A 21,056-nucleotide genomic window follows, 5' to 3' on the forward strand; every position below is an offset into this window, starting at 1 on the left:
GGGTTAGGAACCCTGAGACAGTTATCTCACCATCTCACCTACAGAACAGAAAGGAAGACATGTGTAGTGCAGACAGTCAGCGATGACAACTCAATGAAGTGTTTATACTCACTGAAATTTTATCTTCATTATCCAATAGCATGTCCACTGCTTTCTGTAAACCAAGTAAAAGGAGCTCAGCTAAGAATGGTTATGCAAAAGCAGCATATGATATCCAGAAAGACTCTTATTAACCATCTGGATATTGTAGACACACACTTTTCATTTGCATTCATTTGGATGGCAGTCTGCAAAATGCCAGTATTTAAAGGGAGAAATTAATTTATTTCAAACTGGAATTTATCAAATATTCCAAAGTATACTTTTCATAAGCTCCTGCATTCAATGGAAGTCAATATAACATGCATGTCAAGTATGCCCATCACATCATGGGCCCCAGAAGACTGCAGCCCTATGTAGCAGAACCATTGTAGTAACACTGCAAAGGGACAGGTTGGCTACAGATAAGGTATGTATAGGAAATCCACACCCCAGTATGGCATGCAGGGGCACAGAATGCATATGGTCTGCATATTCCGCGTACAAAACCCCAAAAGAAATTGGTGGGGGGGACACGCGTCTCTTCACCGCCAGCCCAGCAGTGCGTCTGTTTCAGTGTGCCTGGAGCAGCTTTAGAGATGCAAATCACTTCCGGGGAAGGAGGGCTGGGTGTGCATGCCTGCGGGGGAGACGTTGATCACCATCAGGGGGCGGGGCTGGCCAACAAGCAATAGAGACTCTGTCCCTCTCTCTTGATACTGCGGCTCAAGGGGCGTGGAGTAGGATAGATCTTTTTTGTTATGCAGGAACAAGGCTCTGTCCCTGAGGCAGAAATGTAGCTGCCTGACTGCCTAGTAAAATGTAACTTCTTGAGAATTGAAAAAAAACCACAATTAAATATTAGTATCATGTTACTGAAAATTGTTTGTTTTTAAGTTAAAGAAAAAAGCTTTTGTAAAAAAAAAAAAAAAAAAACACCCACATTTTGTTAATGTTGTGGTTGATGGTTAATTGATCTCATTCTCTGAGGCAGAAATGTAGCAACCTGTCTACATAGTAACATTATTAATTATTCTATTGTTAGTTAACTGTTCTCACTCACAGTCAATTTCCCCAGCAGCATAAAAACCTGTAAAAGTTTTAAGGCCCCTCCATTGCCAGAGTGATGTAAAGCCCTATAAATGACAGTAAGGGAATCAGCTAGGAAGATCTATGCACTGTCTCACTTTTTTTCCTGTGCCAAAGTGGCACAATGGGGTTAGATTTTTACATACCCATTTTTTAAAAATAAAAGACTTTTGAGGGCAAATAAAACATTTACCAAGCAGTCAAAATGTCAGGAAAGGCACTTCCCAAAGTACCCAGCTAGGTCCAGCACAATGATTAGCAAAACTGTATGACTTTCATGTGTGAAAGTCTGAGCAATTTAAAATGACATTCTAGTTCCCCTCCCCCCCGTTTGGTGTTCTGTAATGTAATTTAAATGAAAATCCAGGATTATAACTGGAATGCAGGGTATTAGTTACCAAGTATTTGTAACTTAACTTTCATGTATTTAGGAAATGCTGAATAGTTATTGTGACTTTTTTTCCTGTATTTGTAGTTTAAATAACTTACCAAAACAATTGAAACTGGTATGATTATATTGCATTATTTTGACAAATAAAATTTGCGGAATTTTGCAGAATTTTTAATTTTTTGGTGCAGAATCCCCCCAAAAGTAAGTTGGGCTCCAGGCAGTGCTTAATTAGTAATGAAAGAGGTACTGGGGCTCAAGCAATTAGGTGCCAGGGCTGATCCAGCAAACCCAGGGGTGCTGGGGCTATGAACTACCAAATCAAGATGTGCCAGGGCTCAGTCCTGGCAAACCCTGGCACAAATTAACAGGATAATCTTACGTAGACCAGTGTATGGGCAGGCATGAACACATCAGGGGTGTGGCCAAATGGATCCAGTTTTGTTCCCCACCACCACCACCAAAGGAATAATCTCATGTCAATACCCTAATCTTCAGACATAACCTACTGTATCTCTCAAGTGAAATCATAGACCCACTGTACTTAAATACTTGTAAAGACAGCACACCAAGAACGATACCGAGCATACCAAAGACTATGTTTCAGCCTCAAGGCTACAGCAGCAACAACAGAGGGACTGCAGTTTCGGCCCAGGGGTGGGGTAAATTCAATCCCCCAAAGCTTGTGTCATTCATTCATCAAGAAAAGTTCATCTGCCTGCATTCTAGCCAATTTCAAGGAAAGAATACTGACTTAGGTTGGGAATTAGGTTGATCACCTTGTACTTTTGCAAGCAAATTAGTCAGCTGCATACAAAGAAAAGTGGTGAGACTATCCAAAATGTTTGTGAGGTTAAATCCACTTCCCCAAATGTTTGTTGCTTTTTGGCTCGTTAACCTTCCTAATTTGATTGGAAACACAGCAATAATCTTATAGCAGTCAAAGCCCTGGGTGATGCCTTACAGGAGATCTGTGGCTGAAGGAAAAGCAGAATACAGAAGCCAATATCCACTAGGGCATTTTGAGAGAAGGATTTTGTTCTCAGGGATGTATGATATTTTTGTTTCCTGACTCCAGATGATGCAAATATAGTAAGTGCCTTCATGTCACCTCCCAATGTGTTTAGCCATAGAACACAATCCCACCTCTATAGCATTCTGTTTAACAGGCATTCAGTTCTGACTTGCTAAAATATTTATGGCTCAGAAAGAGATAAAGTATCATTAAAAATCATCATACCTCTGAATCAAAATCCATGAGTAGAACAATTTTGTCTCTGATAGAACTGAAAAGATTATGTTTATGGATCAACTGGAAAACATCTTTGTGTCTCAGTGTTAGGTAAATTTCAAGGGCTTTGCCATAGCGTTGGTCATAGGTGTATCTGAAAGAGATGACGTCATGACACACAAAGCTATCCACATTTGAAATTAAGAAAATCATGCACTAGGATGAAAATGGACATGTTACTTGTTTCGAGGAACAATAATTCACTGAGAAAAAACATGGACAATATGATTTTCAACAGTTTATTAAACTAGTAGCCTGATGTGATTTTTGTTCCATCCCATTGCTCCACTCCATCCAGAAAAGAGTTGCTAAGGATTGCAATCAATACATTTACACAGAGAAGCTGGAACAGAAAGTGGTTGATATTCCAAAAAATGGATGATGGTAATTTCAATCAAGGTAGGCAGTCAAATACTAACAGAATATATTATACCATTCAATAAAGATGGTTTTATACAGTTTGGTTTGTATAAAGGAGTTTAAAATGCACTCACAATTCCGCAAGAGTTCTGAGCAAGGTCCTATTCTGTGGGTCTTTCTTCAGGTGATCCACTACTACTTGAACTATGATCGCATTGTTATAGAGATCTCCGGGCCACTCTTTTATCAGCATTGCGAAACCCTAAAAGTGGAAGTGATCATTGATTAACAGAAATAGAAAGAACTGTCTAAATCATATTTCAGAGCACCAAAGCCTCAGCTAGACTTCTAAAATTGCACCAGTCATTTTTCACCCACTTGTGGGCATCCACAAAAATATGAAATTGAGGGTACAAGTTTTGCTTTTTTAGGCCCTGATCCTGGATAGACTTGTGAACATATTTAACTTTATGCACACAAGACTTTGTAGGATGAGCGACAGACTGTTTCACCAGCTGTATGCCAAGACAGAATTCCTAATGATGTACTAGGAGGCAGTCTATTTTGGACAAAACAGATAAATTTAAGTAATTAACATTGCTTTTAAATGTGGAATAACCAAAAAGAGAAGGATAAACGGTGAGACTTCCACAGATATACTTTTACTGACAGTGACACTGAGTCCATATTTTTATGCAAAAAAGATAAGACCTTCATTTTTAAGGCCCATGGTGTACACACACATCCACTGAAAGCGTGCTCTGGAAAAAAAAAATGATGTGCATATTTATGTGCACTTCTACTGGGATTTGCACACATGCAGCTTTCTGAAAAATGTAGTCCAACACAACGTCGTAAAACCCAGGCAGCTTCCCATGAAAGGTCTCTATCCCACAACTTGTTACACACAAGTGGATTGTATAGAACCCTCTCCGTTGAAGTCAATGGGGCTCTGCATGGTCATAGCACTCCACACTGCATAATTAAGTTGCAGGATTGGGATGCAAGGTTCTGATCTTATGAAGGACTGAGTGCCCTCAGTTGAAGACAGTCAGCACCTCTCAAGGTCCAGCCCTATGACAGAATACTGTCATTACTAATACCATTTTAAATTGCTACATTTCAGAATCACCAAACTACCTGGACTGAGACTGAAGAGATATTTTGGTTACTTCCAGAATACACAAATCACAATGTGTGGGCCATTTAGCATCCTTACCTTACCCTCCATTCACCCTTTTCCACACCTTTGTTTTTCTTGTCTTCATAAATCATATCATGCCATTAGTTAGAGAGTAACCTCTTTTGGACTCTATATACTTTTGTGTTGTTAAACAAATGAATAATAATGATTATTATTAACCAGACACAACACTTGGGTCTCTAAACGAGGTGGACTGATAAGTATGTCAATGTTTATTGCAAACATTATTGGCTTTCATTCTTGCTTTGTTGTTAAACCTAGCATCAGTGCTCTATTTGACTACTGTAGAGTTGGCTACCAATTTTCTAAATTGCTCTTTAATGATATTCTAGTAAGGTCTATTACATGTGGATGTGTCGGAACACAGTACCTCATAGTCACTCTCCAAAAACTCATGCAGGACCATTTCATAGATGAGAGGCTTCAGAATTGGATCCCGTCTTGGCAAATAACGGCTAATTGCCTACAGGGGGAAACAGAATAGCATGGAGTTAAAATAAATTATTGTGCTTAAATATCCTCAGATGGAATACACAAAAACGAATTCTTTCCCAACAATTTGAAGTATACAAGCAAGAATAGCCCTTGGTAAACATTAAAAGTACTGTAAATTCAGATGTTAAGTAGTTTACCTTAAAATAGTCCCGATCTGGGTTCCATTACTCACTTGAAAGAATTTTCATGAGAAAAGATGTAGGTGAGATTGGAAATCTGCCCGGTGTCACTAAGCTTTTCTTCATGTTGCAACGGGGCAGTGTGTCACAGATGCATTTAATTGTTAAGTTAGTACTGAGGATTATCTCTGTATTGTTTTACAACTTTTGGGTACACGAGCCATCTAGTCCAATCTCATTGGCTTCAGCCATTTGAAAGGAAAATCCTATACGTTCAAGTTACGAGTTAGCACCTCAACAAAATCTACTTGACTAAATGTGCTACCCATTACTGAAAGGGTATTAAAGCACTCATCCGGCACAATAAAGTAAACTTACTTTTCAAGGTATCATCTCATCTGTCCAAACAAAGCTTAAGCTGGGAATAAGTAAAAACAACCACCAAAAAACTTGCAAAACTAAGTTATAACTTCAAAAATGGTTTTTCCATCAAACACTGAATAGAACGGTTTGATCTGATGTCCTATAAAGGTATTAAGAAATTACATCCCAACAATCAAGAGACAGGAGCATGTTCCAGGGGTGAGATCAATTCACATCATGTAATTATAGCAGAGCATATTATTATGCACTACAGTTCTATCTAAATGTAAAGTGATATTATTATAGCAATAGGGTTTACATTAGCAGATTATCAGTGCACACTTTGGATGTGTTGTGACTGTGAGGCACATGGCTGAAGTACCAGAAAAGTTCACCTACAACCTGCTAAAACATCTGTTTAGATACAGGTCAGAAAATGGGACACACACACACACACACACAATCAGGGACATTTTTTGATTGCCATTTTTCATCAAAACTTAATTTTTGTTGCAATTCTCCAAACAGCACTAATGCTTATTTTGAGTTGATGGGACACTAGATGGGGATGGCTCTGAGTTACCACAGAGAATTTTTTCCTCAGTGTGGGTCTTTCCCACATCCTCAGGGTGTGATCACCATATTTGGGGTCAGGAAGGAATTTTCTATCTGGTCAGATTGGCAGAAACCATGAGGATTTTTCACCTTCCTCTCCAGTATGAGGCACGAGTCACTTGCAAGTTTAAACTAATGTAAATGGTGGATACTCTGTAACTTAAAGTCTTTAAATCATTATTTGAGGACGTCAGTAACTCAGCCATAGATTAAGGGTCTATTACAGCAGTGGTTTTCAAACTGCGGGTCGCGACCCAATATTGGGTCGCAGAATGTAAAGCACTGGGTCGCAGCGGCTCTGGTCAGCACCGCGACCAGGCTGTTAAAAGTCCCATCGGCTAAGGCAGGCTAGTCCTACCTGTTCTGACACTGCGCTGCGTCCCGGAATCGGCCAGCAGTAGGTCCAGCTCCTAGGCTGGGGAACCACGGGGCTCTGTACCGGCTCCACACTCCCATTGGCCGGGAACTAGTGCCTCCAGACAAGGTGGTAGCAATCAGGGGGTCCTGCAAAGCTTAGTTGCTCAAGCTTCAGCGTCAGCCCCAGGTGGCAGGGCTCGGGGACAGCAGGGCTTCATCTTTCTGGCCGGGGCCCCAGCAAGTCTAATGCCGGCCCTGCTTGGCGGACCCCCTGAAACCAGCTTGCGGTCCCCAGTGAGTCCCGGATTCCTGGTTGAGAACCACTGTTCTAGATGACCTTTGTTTCCCAGTGGCCACTGGGAGCTCCCATTTTCTTTTGGAAAATCTAAATTGGAAATATTAACTATAACAAATTAGGGCAGCTTGCAGGATGGGAGTCCACACAGGCAAGCCCCAATACTCCCACAGAGACCCTTTGTAATAGGAAAGGGATCTGGAAGTAGCATGACAAAGCAGGTGTACTCGCCGTGGGGACTGGAAGGGGAGAGGCGATTTTAACTGCTCTTCTCATACTTCTATTCTGTTCTTCTCTACCCCTCAGCTGCCTCCTAAACAAGGGCTCTTAAAAACAAAAATAACTGATCTACATCGCAATGCAATCCTTAGATTCCTAAATACAGCCTCAGTGCATAGCAGCCCAGCCACTTCTTTCTCCCTGCAGCCTGGCCACAGCACTAGAGCAGTACTTTTCCCTTTGAAGTCCCATTGTTAGCAGAGGGACTTCAAATGGAAAATGCTGCTTCCTCCTGCAGTTTTGCCTCAGCACCCAACAGGGATAAAGAAGCAGCTGAGTTGCTTTAAAAGGCACGTAAGAAGCTGAACTAAAGGCCGAGTTAAAGTTCCTAATGTCATTATTTTGTTTTGATTTGTTTAAGATCCCTAGTTGAGGTGGGGAATTTGTGGGGGGGGGAAGGATTTGGGGATGGCAGGATTAAAAAAAAGAGACCGAGGGACTTGGATGCCTTAGTAGCTAAGTCCTGCACCATTTGACCCATTACAGAAATGTAATTTGCAAAAGGGGGAAATACACAAACATTCTTCCTCCCCTTATTCCCTCTTTTAAAAGTAATAGGTAGAGACTTTTTGCATGTGTTTTGCAGAACCTAACATCTAAGATGATTTCATTCCCTATTTAGTGTTGCAAAGCACCTTTGTCTCAACCCATAAGCATAACCCCCTAAAATACATTAGAAATAGTTACATTTTGGATCAGCTATTTTATTCAACGTGTATTGATTGGATTATGGATTACAATACATAAATCCTGACTGAAATTAATAGACAAATATTTCAATGAGACACAAGAGAATTCAAAACCCACTTCAGGAAACAGTCCAGTTAGGATTGGCCTGATTTCATTAACCTTTCATAGCAGTCAGGTACCATAAAAAACTGAGGAAGACCATATACAACTGTAATGGGAAATGAAAAAAAGAATATGTTGGAACTGCAGCTTGAAGTCAAATAATGTAACATTACAGCTTATGTTTTTCTACAGTCTGCTTTCAGAAGGGTGAAAACAGCCAACTGTTTAGAAAGGCAGTAATTTAACAAAGAGGTTTTTGCAGCAAAGCTGCAAATATTTTTATATTTTACGGTCTGCTGGATGACATAAGTGGAGACAAGAAAACATCCACTCATGTCCTCTCTCCCCTAAAAAAAAAAAAAAAAATCAAACCAAAGGGGGCAGGAGTAGGGGGGATGACAGCATATCACAATTTCACGTGTATATGCACTCAGGTCCCTTACCGGATTGAAATACAGAGGGACAAACATGAGATTTCATCTTCCAATGTGGCAAAGTGTGCACCGAACCACTAAGAACTCATAAAAATGGTGCTGTTCTCTTACTAGTATGACTCTACCAAAAAAAAAAAAAAAAAAAAAAAAAAAAACCCCCCGCAAACATTTCTAAAAACTGTAATGTTGAAACACCTTCACTCTTTGAACAGAACTAAATAGCTCAAAACCAGCAAAGAACTGCATGCTGTGAGATCTTAATAATATGTCCTTTTTGGCTCATTGAGCTTAAATAGGAAGACATAAAATTCAGAAATAAGTGTGTATGTGATATCAAAGGGAGAGCGCATAATGTTTTCTACTCGTTTGGGAGTGACTGCATTCAGGCTTATGTTGTGGGCAATTTATTAACTGAGAATCTTACAGAGAATGTATACTCTTACACTAGTTCGTTATGCTAGTACTGGCAAGACCCAAGAAGGGACAGAATGCTCTCCCTCTCCCTACTGTTTTCAGTGTCCAATAGAGGGGAAATCTGTCACTTTACAACTTAATTATTCTTTAGTGCTGAAAGGAAAAATGCTGCTCTACAGAGGGGGCTCAGAATTTTGTGAAGGGGACATTAAACCCAGCAATGGTAAACTGGCAAAGGAATTCCACTCCGGATTTTCAAAAGGTCCTTAAGGGTGTTTGAAAATCAATGGGAATAACCAACCTTAGGCACATATGAAAATCCCACCCTCCATAAATAAATACTCCTTTGTGTGGGGGTGGGTAGGTAAAAGGGATAGAAAGTTAAAAATATGTTGGTAGGTACACAGTTGTGCTACACTTCAAACACTGCTTCACATATATGTATTAACCTGTATGAGAACCATACAACTGCTGTCCTGCTGTTCATAGATTACATTTTGACTTTAAGAACCAATTTGCAGCAGGCTACCGCATCTTGGGTGCGCATACTTGCGTGTTAGATATATATATAAAATTTTGGCTCAATGGATATCACATGTGTTTGGTCAACTTCAGTCCCCATAGAATAAACATTGGTCAGACCACACAAACACATCAGTTAGGAAAGATGAGTTAACCTACCTTAAGTTGTCCTATTTCTTTAAACTTATAAACTTCAAATTCCCAGAGTTCTGTGTTTTTTCCAAGTATTTTCTGACATTTTCTGAGGGAAAAATGACAGCAATTACAAATAAAGTTACATGTATGGACGAACAAAAACATGATTGTGTTGGCTATGTTCCCTCTACTCCCTCCACCCTCCAAACCAGGCACCTTTCAAGGCCCTGTGTTTTAGCAGTCATTATTCAAACAAGGTGTTCTGGACACCACTTTCTTCAGAGCATATCAACACCGTTCCTTCAGCATCTAGAAAGGGTCAGTAGAGTAACAGGAGTGATATTCAAACCCTCTTTTCCAGCAGCAAAATGTGCCATCCCAGCTCTGGTGCCAGCCACTGCTGATCCAGGACCTGAACTTTAATCCCCACATAATAAAAAAAAAAACCTCAAGAATATTCTACTACTGTATTCCATTATCTGGGTGTCATCAACACAGGTAACAAATCTGCAGTTTGCAGTCTCCTATTAGCATGAAGGAAAATTCATCAGCTACACAGATTGCTACCTTTATCAGCCTATATACAGGTGAGTTCTCAATTAGTAGAGATTCTGAGTAACTGCAGCTTCCATTCACTTATGGAGTTTTCTGGTGTTCAGCAGTTCTAAAAACCAGAATTATTTAAGTGCTTAAATATGGATTTAGGCACTTCACTTCATGTAGCCAGATTTGAAACTTTTAGTCTAAATAAAGTGTGAAGTATAATTATTATGGTGAATTATTTTCTGAGCATGTAAACTGAACACTGATAAGTCTATGACACAAATCAAGTGGATTCAAATGATAGTTTAAATAGCAAGGATATAATATGGTCTAGAAGAATTAAATCCCATTCTTAAAATATGTGTAGTATGTTTCTAACAGCTAAAATGATTTATGTGACTAGAAAGATACAAATCAAAGTAGCAAACTTGCAGTTGTTTCTATCTATATAAATTAAAGGACACAGGTAAAACAAATATCACTGGATTCCTATGAATCAAGGATTGCTTTATCTATTTCACACATGCATTATACATAATCATATGCACAGCAAAGACATTCCTAAATATATTACCTGGCAGCCAAGTCATACTCTCCTTTCTCCACTAGATGATTTATATAGGCTAAGCCTATGTCCTAAAATAAAAGAGAAAATGTAAAAATGTGACAAACAAGCTATAAACAAAGTCAAACATTCTTGAAGAATCAAGTGTTTAACTGCTGTAATAAACCTTTCAGTTCTGTTTACATTCAGTGGCTTGTTAGGTCAATCATCAGTGCTTATTTCTCAGGGATATCTCTTCCTAAGCCCCTGTTCCCACTTAGAAATAAGCACCTGTACATAAATCACACTGAAAAACTCACTTTAAAATCTCATCTCTTGACCATATGACACTCTTTTAAATAATTTCTCATGACTTCTCTAATATTGAGATGAATATACTACTTCCCAAGTCTTGAGTGGGGCTCAAAATGTGTATTTAGACATTCAACATTTGAGTCACTTAGATCAGGATGATAAAATGTCGACCCTGACACGGGACACTTTCTGCATCAACAAAAAGAAAGGTTTGGTGTATGGGGAAAGAGAAAAGCAGCGCATCTGCTGAGAACATAACTCCAAGCAATGCTCCATAAAGTAGAGGAATTACTGATAATTTAACAAGCTGCTCATTTTATTACACAGAAGTAGGGAAAGGAAACTAAGCTACAGGCTTTATTATCTAAAAAGCACTAAATCACACCAGTGCTATTCAAGCTACTGTAGAGATCTGTCTGCATTTACATAATAAATCCTGTCTCAAGAGTTTACCCCATTACTCAGCTGTAAATTATCTGCTGTGCCTCAATTGAGTCACTACTTGGTACTTCGGCCATTAAAAAAAAAAGCATCCATTTATTATCTGATGTGATCACATCAATGCTCAGAGATGATGATATCACAGCTTTACACAGGTGAAGCTGATGGGACTACACACAAGGCTCACTGAACAACTTACGTCAAGCAATAGCATGGAAAGGGGCTGAGGGTCCTAACTAGTGAAGGAACTACGTAAGGTATTCTTACGTATTCCCCAGACATTCTATAGTCGTGCTTAGATTGGGGTGGCAAGCAGAGGCCAGTTTGGGAAAAGAGTATGGGGACTGGATTTGTACTTATGCAGATCAGGTGACCCTAGCATCCTGTGTAAGTGGTGCTGAACGGGTGTGGCCACTATGACAACCTACAGAATCCTTGGGAGGCACTAACTGTTACATGACCCTGTGCCTGCTTAACTGTGTATGTTGAATATATTTTGCCACTTAATCCCTTTGGACTTTACCTGCTGTGGGCCTGATCCAAAGCCCACTGAAGTCAACTGGAATTCTTCCATTGATTTCAGTGGGATCTGAATCAGGCCCAGCAAGCTAATAACTGTGGCTTCATGTGCATTAATTGGATTCAGGGCCAGCTCCAGGCACCAGCTTGCCAAGCAGGTGCTTGGGGCGGCCACTCTGGAAAGGGGCGGCACGTCCAACTATTCGGCGGCAATTTGGCGGACGGTCCCTCACTCCCGCTCGGAGCGAAGGACCTCCCGCCGAATTGCCGCCGCAGATTGTGATCGCGGCTTTTATTATTATTTTTTTTGCGCCGCTTGGGGCGGCAAAAACCCTGGAGCCGACCCTGATTGGATTTCATCCTAACCTAACACATTTTACAAGCCATATATTAATAGAGCATTTCCCTTTTTACTTTCCAACAAAGACTTGCTTTCCAGTTTCTATGTTTCACAGGCAACTAAAGCATGCAAGGAACTGAACTCCCTGCATGTTACACTCTGGTGATGCCATCAGCTCTTAAAGGGGAAACCAGACTTTTGCACTCAAAACTGGGACAAGTAAAACACTTTGAGGCTATTTCTAAAATGAATTTATTTGTAAATTTCAGGGTACACTTGTAATTTAACTATGAATTAAAAATCTCAAAGCTTTGTGCTTATTCTTTAAATACCACATTTCACCTTTGAAAGGTAAGCCATCAACTCAATATCTAAGTCAATTAAAAAAAGGACTTTTTGATGGGACTGGTTTTTGATGATTCATAATATTTTCCTATTTTACAAAATATCGCTATTTCCCCTTATTGCTGTGTGTAAGATCACACAAGCAACAGGGAAAATAACTATACAGGGGTAAACAGTGACTACTATGTAAAAGGCAGGGATTTTTAAAATAGCTTATGGGAGTTAGTACCCATTTCCCACTGAATTTAAACAGGATTTAGTGTCTACCACCTTCCATAGGCTCCTTTGATCATTCTAGCCAAGAAGGTGTTGTCTTATGCAGAAAGTAAAACTGAAAAAGAAATTAGTTTTTTTCTAGTGACTTTCAGGTACTATAATATTAGGTGTTACCCAAAATAACAGCAGGTAAAAAAACAAACAAACAAACAAACAAACAAAGAGTAGTACAATTTGTAAGTTCACCATTTTGTGCTCTCATTCTGTGGTTTGGGACTGACCTCAGGAATCTGAACATTTGTTGGAAAGTGTATAACTATTGTCTGGAATAATGTGGACAGACGAATATAATAACCAACATTCCTATGATGAATATAAAGCACGAGGCAGTGTTCTAAAGAGCAAAAAATATATATTTTTTTTATTTTGAAGTTTTTAACTTACCAAAATCCTGTGTTTTTTTATGGTCTTCTGACTGATCTCAGCTGCCATCAAAGCCTCCTATATGATAGAAAAGTGACATACAAGCCAGTTATACAAAACTTCTACAAAGAAAGCTCTAAAACTGCATAAATCAAACCCTTTTTATTGTGCCTTGTGTTTGAAGCACTAGAATTTTTAATGCCATGGTTGGATGAACAGCTTAGAATTCATACTCAAACAAAAGCAGTCAACCAAAAAGAAAACTACTTTTGTTTCCATATGGGTTCACTCCACATTAGTATATTAGGATCAAATTTCAAGACTATGACACACTATATAATGCAATACCATTGGTTAATGTTCAAACAAAAATCTTCTGCTAGAAAACCTATATGAAAAATCTGTTTGAGAAAAGATATAATTTTTTTTCTTATACTCAACCAAAATACCTTCTACAGTCAGAATGTTTTTTTCATTAAGTTTAATTTGTAGTTCTTCCTTTAACTACTTCAAATGTGCAGAAACAGACATGGCTTTTTAAAAGCAAAATGAAAAAAGTGAAAGCTTAATTTAGATTATAACACAAGCCAGTCACTGATTATTAGCCTAGGAGGGTTTTCACCAAGACATACACAGCTATCACTTGAAAGGGGGTTGAGTCTTGTGGGACCCACTGCAGTGTTTTGCATAACTACAGAACTGCATTCACCATTTTGAATGTATTCCTCAGGAGAAACAAATCCTCATGAAGGTTTTCAAGATAATCTGCATCAGGGATATCAAAATTTAGTTAACCACAGAAATACGTGCCAAATGGGGATGAGACCTATGTTCTTTTTTCCCCAGACATCTGTTTTGAATTTGACTTTAAAACACATGCATTCAGCTCATTAGTACATTTAAATTAACCTTTGCAAATTTCTTTAAACAGCCTACAAAGTCCTCTGATTCACTATGGGAAATCAGAAACCAGAAAACTTGGGTATTGCATTAATATTGCCTGTAAGGTTCCACTTAAAGACACATTGCAAATTCTGGAACCAATACTAGGTGCCTAAAATAAATATTTGGCACCTAAATAAGTGACCAGATTTTTTCAAAGAAGCAGAGCACCTTAGTTCCTAGTGTAGTCACTTACCACTGCTGGTGTTCAGCAATTTTCAGAGTCTGGCTACTTTAGGCACCAAAAATTGTATATTTGGTCCTAAATTATTTAATACTTTAAAAACCGTGCCACATATAAAAGAAACTACATCTTAGTTTCTGGAGCTGTGTGTGTTACCCTAATACATCAACCCTCTTTCAATATCTAATGCCTCAGAATGGTGACTTCTGATGCAACTAAAGTGAACCTCTTTTTTTAATCAGTTTGGATGGACCCACAACACACAAAGAATATCTGATTTCCAGTTCATTTCTTCAAAGCCAAATAGCATCACTAATTTTAGTGACATCTAAAACATTTCAACACAGACACACCCTTTCCATCAACTACACATTTAGGCTCCAATCTTGCAAAGATTTACACAATGGGACAGCATGTGTGAGTAAAGCTACACACATGCTTATGTGACTGCAGGATCAGGAACTAAAGTTAAAATAAGGCCTTCCCAGTCACATGGGACGGTAACATTACTATGGAGAACAAGATTTTCAAACATAAGAAATTGAAGATAATGTGATAAAAATTACTTCATATTTCTTCTTTTCAAGAAGCCAGTCAATGTGGTCATCTTGGTCCCGCTCTTTAGCCACAACAATATCTCTTGGACTAATAATGTAAAACAGCGATTCACCCTCAGAATGCTCTGCAAACACAAGACATTTTATTATTTTATTTTCCTAAAAAAAAGCCTTGCATTTTAGTTCATCTTTCGGAGAAAAAAATAAATAGAGATGCAACCAAGATAGCAAAAATATGACAACTTTGGGTGCTCTATGCTCCAATAAATTAAAACTGATTTAAACAGCAAAATAGCTTTCAAAACTCACCACAGCTTATTGAAAATTCTGATTCATCCTTTATGTATAAATGTTATGATGGTTTAGAACACAGAGTTATACTGTCAGAGGGCTATTATATGATTTAGTCTGCAATAAACCCACCTTCCCCATCAAAGTCAAGGCCATCAAAAGCATAAGTGATAGATGCCATAACCCCAGGGGACTCGGTACATCATTACAGCAATGCATTTGCAATGCTGTAATTTAAGGTTATATTTTATATTCACCAATACTTTAAACTCTTAGTTTGATTAAGCTTGATGTAAAAATTCACTCAAAAAGGTAAAATCTTGCATAGAAGATGTCTGCTCAAAAGTGCATTTCTTTCCCCAAAGCCTCGAAAAAAAATCTTCTCAATATTTTGTAGACACAGGGATGAAATTTGCCCTAACGCTATACATACACACACACACACACGCACGTATACAAATGCAAAACAATTTTTTGTACACAATATATTCTAAACCATCAAAAAGTTCATACATGGTAGATGAATCAGAATATTCATTGAACAGTGGAGCACCATAGTGGAGACCAGCTTTGTGTTTGGGCACAGGTATAAAGCAGCCCCAATTCTGTGATGGGAGCACAATGGTTTGGAGACTGGCAGAGGGTATACTGCATTTGCAATTACTTAAGGGTATGGGTGCGCATTCAGGTTTGGCAGGCCTAGTTTGATTTGAAGTTGACTGTATGAGATACTTGCTGCTGGGTAAGATGTTTAAATCAGACTCTGCTTTGAGACTCCAGAAGGGACCATTATGATCAGTGCTTAATTTGTAATGAAAGAGAGGCTGGGACTCAAACAATTTTTTTACATTTATAACTGATGCAGCAAGCCTAGAGATGCTGGGGCTCAGCCCTGGCACAAAGCAAGCACGGATTATGATCCTCCTGCATAACATAGGCTATATAATTTTACCCAATTGTTTCTGCATCAAGCCCATAACTTTTGTTTGAACTAGAGCATGCCTGTTTAGAAAGACAACCAATCTTGATTTGAAGACTTCAGGCAATGGAGAATCCACCACATCCTTAGGTCAGTTGTTCCAATGATTAAACTGCCTTCATTGTTAAAAATTTGTGTCTTACTTCTAGTCTGAATTTGTCTAGCTCCAGCTTCCAACCATTGGATCTTGTTATTCCTCTGTCTGCTGGATTAGAGAGTCTTCTACTATCAAATCTCCTCTCTGTATAGGGGACCGTTAATAGTCCTTGTAGCTCTTTTTCTGAACCCCTGCCAATTTATAAATATCCTTTTTAAAGTGCGGACACTAGAACTGAGCACAGTATTCCAGGAATGGGCTTATTTTGCCATATACCAAGTAATGCTACCTCCCTACTCCTACTCCATATTCTCCAAGGATCACTTTTAGTCCTCTTAGCCACAACATCGCACTGAGAGCTCACGTTCAGCTGGTTACCCATCATGACCCCCACATCCTGATCAGAGGCGCTGCTTTCTAGGAGATAGGCCTCATCTCCAGGATAAAGGATATGTTCTTTTTTCCTAGATGCCTGTTGTGAATTTGGTCTTAAAACACACATTTAAATGAGCACAAGTGATCCAGATCATTCTGTATAATCTACTTGTCTTTATTATTTACCATGCCACCAATCTGCATGTCATCTTCAAACATTACCAGTAAAGATCATATATTTTCTTCTGGATCACTGATAAAAAAATATTGATTAGCACTGGGCCAAGAACACATGACAACAGAATCTCATGATAAACAACCCAACTGGATGAGGATTCCACATCAATAATTACTTTTTTGAGATCTGTCAGTTTTTAATTCCCTTAACGTACACAGCATTTTGTACAGTGCTAATTCTTTTAATCAGAAGAGGACAGAATAGCACCCTAACCACTGGGCTAAGACTTGGGAGACCCAAGTTCAATTCCCTACTCCACCACAGATCTCATATGACCTTGAGCAGTCACTTAGGATGAGATTTTTAAAGTTATTTAGGTGCCTATAGATACAGATAGGCTCTCCGTAGAATTTTCAGAAATGTCTAGCCATCTAACTCCCATTGAAATTAGGTTCATTTAGATGCCTGAATACCTTTAAATAGCTGGCCCTTAGTGTCTCTGTGCCTCAGTTCCCCATATGTAATATGGGGATAACAGCACTTCCCTACCTCACAAAGGTGACATATAGATAACACGATGGATAAAAATCTATGTTTTCAAAAATGGAATTTAAATAATATTTTTATTTAAATTAAATGCAATTTTTAAATAAACTTATTTAAAATTATATTTAAAATGATTACTATCCTGTTCTGTAACTATTGTTCTTTGAGATGCATTGCACGTGTCCACTGCTCTTCAGGTGTGCGTGTGCCCAGTGCACCAGAACCAGAGTTGTTTTTAACTTAGTCCAGGCAGCGCATGCACCTTCACATATTCACTTTGCTAACTGATGGTATAAAGAACAGAGCTGCCCCTGACACCTCTCAGTTCCTTTTGACTAGATAGACTCCTACATAGCAGGGAAGGAGGATGGGCTGAGGAATGGACATGTGCAAAATATCTCAAAGAACAACAGTTACACAACAGGTTAGCAACCATTTTTTCTTCTTTGAGTGATTGCACGTGTCCATTACACCTCAGGTGACTCACAAGCAGTTCACACTAGAGGAAGGTTTGGGAGTCTAGCTGAACAACTGAAGAACCACTCAACCAAATTTGACACAGTTTCCGGATTGCTGGGCTGTAGCATAGTGCTTTGTAAAATTATGCACTGATAACCAAGTTGCAGCTTTACAAATGTTTCTTAGAGGTACCCGAGCCAGAAAAGCTGCTGAAGCTGTTAGGGATCCTGTGGAGTGAGCTACAAACCTGCGTGGTGGAGGTACTATGGCCATGTCATAGCATAGACTTATGCAGAATGAAATCCACCATTATATCCTCTTCACAGAAACTGGGAGGCCTTCTATCCCCTCTATAACTGAAATAAACAGCTGGTTAGACCTTCTAAAAGATCTAGTTTTGTTCAAGTAAAACATTAATGCCCTTCTGATATCCAAGGTCTGAAGCCTCTCTTCATTCTTATGAGAACATGGCTTAAGAAAAAAGGATGGTAAGTATATGGCTTGATTAAAGTGGAACTTCCAGACTACTTAGTGAGGGACTTTGAATGAGGACATAAATATACTTTGTCCCTACAAAAAAAACATGTATGGAGGGTCAGCAACCAGGGCATGTAACTCTGTCACCCTCCTCATGGAGGTAATGGCCACAAAGAATGCTACCTTCATAGACAGATGTAACAAAGAAGTGCTGTCCATTGGCTCAAAAGGCAGACCTATTAGCATTGACAGTACCAAACTGAAGTCCCAGAGAGTTGTGGGATCTGTTATTAGAGATGTAAAGCCTGACCAAATCCCTTAAGGGTCTAATGGTTATAAGGTTAGAGAACACTGATCTGCCCTCTGTCGGTGGGAGGAATGTGGAGATAGGAGTCTGATTGTCTTCATAATGGCTCAGGACCTGCTAGGTGACTTTGCAGCAGGAGGAACAGTGGAAGATTTTTAAATGGGAGATATACCACAGGGATTCCAAAAAAAGTCAGTTGGGTGGCATAGGACCCCAGCCATAACTGTTCCATGGGTCTTGGTCTCTGGAACATCTTCCAGTCAGATAGGTACTAAGCTCTTCCTGATGGTGGCGGTGACTGATGAGGCTTCCTGTCATGGAAAGGTGGTGCATACGAGGTAACCTTGGACTCCAAGTCGTACCCAGAGTACTCTGACAGCCACAGCGGTCCTGTGCCACTCTGGGCCAGAGACTGAAAATGTCTGCCAGATGATGCCAGTACTGAGAATAATATACTAGGCTTACAACTGGTCTGGACAGGACAAGAAAGAGTTGGACCAATGACTGTGGGAAAAGACTTCAGTAAACAAGTCCACGTGCTCAAACTACCAATCACTGACGGAAATGAGGGGGTCCTTTATTACGCTGATCAATTGTACCAGGCGTAAAGGCAAATGCACTGCCCTGATGGATCTGTTACAGGAAAAATATCTTTTCTGGCTCTGGTGTACTGGGCACACACACACGTGAAATAGAATGGACATGTGCAATCACTCGAAGAAGAATCTACATTAAGTCCTAAACTTCTTATAATCTACTAAAATAATTTACATTGTTTAAATTAAATAAAAAAAAATATTAAGCTGTACATGCTTGCCACCAAGTTTTTAAAAAAGCCCACACCACTGAACTTGTAGAAATCACTGGATAAACACCTGGAAGAAGAAGTGCTAAATAAGCTTTTGACAAGAGTAGCACCTTCTACAGGTGCACAGACAACATTTTCCTTATTCAACTAATTCAGTTTAATGACTAGATCATTCAAAGCTAAGGAGCCAATTGGGAGTTGAAAAAGCAGAAAAGCTTGTTTTCCTCTTCCAATCTCTATGGGAAAAATATAAGTGCAAGAGGGTAAGATCTACTATTTCTAAAATCCGGAAGAATATGGTGACCAGAAACTATCAGTTCAATTCATTTACTACAGACAATACTTCCTGTGTTTAAGTAAGTCAGTTAGCTTTAAATGCAAAACATGTTTAATACGCTTTTTGATAAGCTTTGTTTTTCTTATGTATCCAGCACTTAAGATAGTTTTATTTAATAAAAAGCTAAAAAGCTGCTTTAGTGTATATTAATTGAATTTGAATTTCCTTCCACACAGAGCTTGACACATCATTCACCATTTTCTAACATAATAAAAAAATTATAATCTGAATAAAGGTAAATTAAGCTATATAAATCTGCATAGATATAGTGTATTCTCCTGGTTAGCAGGAGGAAATACCAAATTTAGGGTAAAGACTATATTTAGTTGCAAATCAACATGTTTTAATAGTTACCAATTAATCGGAATCAACCTTTCTTTAGGAAAATAACTTAAAGGTACCAATGTAAAACACAATTAAGATCAATGATTTAAATCAAAGTTTCCTGCTTGCTGATCTAAATCGTGATTAAAATAGGTGATTTAAATTGCTTTGATTTAAACCAATCCACCGTGAAGGTTCAATACATTAAAGATCGCGAGGAACACAGATTCTATGGTAATGGGGGCCACAGAAGTACCTTGGATAGCCAGAGAATGCCTTGTGGTACTAAGTCAAATGCCTTACCAAAATTTAAGTTAACGGTAACTGCACTAACAGTTTATCAGCCAAACGTGTAATCTCATTAATAAACTATATCAAGTTGTATGACAAGTCGTATTTTACTATTAAGCCTGTTAACCAGCATTAATTATGCTACCCTCCCTTTAATTCTTCATTGATGGCATCCCATATTCAGCATAGAATAGAAGCCCCAGTCATGGACCAGGAGTCCATTGTACTAGGTTCTGTACAAACACAGAAGACAATTATTTGACAAAATTAGTTAATAGAGGTTAATCCAGATGTTGCAGACAAACCTCACTGGCAGCATTGGTACAGATGGCATTATTTTGTGGTTAAATGTATAACTTAATATATGTAATCTACACAATTCAATATTCTCATCATATAATACCTACAGGATATCTAAGCAAATGCAACACAGCCCAGGGAATGTTATGTTGGAACTTTAATTTTTTAATATCTTGACATTTTGTAATTTTAACTTAGAACCTTAGCATTGCATTAAGTCATGTTTGTGCAGTACACAGAACAATTGCCATAGACAGATATTGACAGAGGCACTAGAGGATAGGATAGCAATTTAATGGTCTGACTTCTACAAGACTAATTAGGAAAGGCTATTGTTACCAAAAATAAAAAAACAAAACAAAAAAAATAACAAGAGTAATTGAAACTTCTCACCTAAATGATAATCTCTACATTCGTTTTCTTGGAATCCTCTAACAGTCAGAGCATCAGAGGAGATCTCCTCGCAAGACTCAGGTAGGGGTTGAATAATATCCAGTCTAGGTCTTGCACAACATTCCATTTCCTGGGAAAAATTCAACCACAAAAATGTGTGTTATGCAATTTGTCTTCTTTATATCAACTGATGGTCACCTGAGAACAAGATTTAAATACAAACTTCTCCCACTGAGTTTTCCAGAAGGATACCCATTGTTCACAACAGACATGCCCAAATTGTCAGTATCAGACT

At 38.7% G+C, this 21,056-nt stretch overlaps 1 protein-coding gene across 1 annotated transcript in view; it reads right to left on the bottom strand.

The window, feature by feature from the left end:
* The window catches only part of VPS41 (VPS41 subunit of HOPS complex), a gene marked incomplete in the record, with an annotated part of 141,700 nt that overhangs the window by 26,985 nt on the left and 93,659 nt on the right, over positions 1 to 21,056 (bottom strand). Inside the window, 9 exon segments of the mRNA XM_034761231.1 lie at positions 113 to 154; positions 2,796 to 2,940; positions 3,341 to 3,468; positions 4,781 to 4,873; positions 9,255 to 9,336; positions 10,348 to 10,409; positions 12,938 to 12,994; positions 14,609 to 14,724; positions 20,762 to 20,891. Coding sequence (XP_034617122.1) covers positions 113 to 154; positions 2,796 to 2,940; positions 3,341 to 3,468; positions 4,781 to 4,873; positions 9,255 to 9,336; positions 10,348 to 10,409; positions 12,938 to 12,994; positions 14,609 to 14,724; positions 20,762 to 20,891 — 855 coding nt within the window.

This window comes from Trachemys scripta, chromosome 2 (genome assembly GCF_013100865.1).
Source record: "Trachemys scripta elegans isolate TJP31775 chromosome 2, CAS_Tse_1.0, whole genome shotgun sequence".
Classification (NCBI taxonomy): domain Eukaryota; kingdom Metazoa; phylum Chordata; order Testudines; family Emydidae; genus Trachemys; species Trachemys scripta.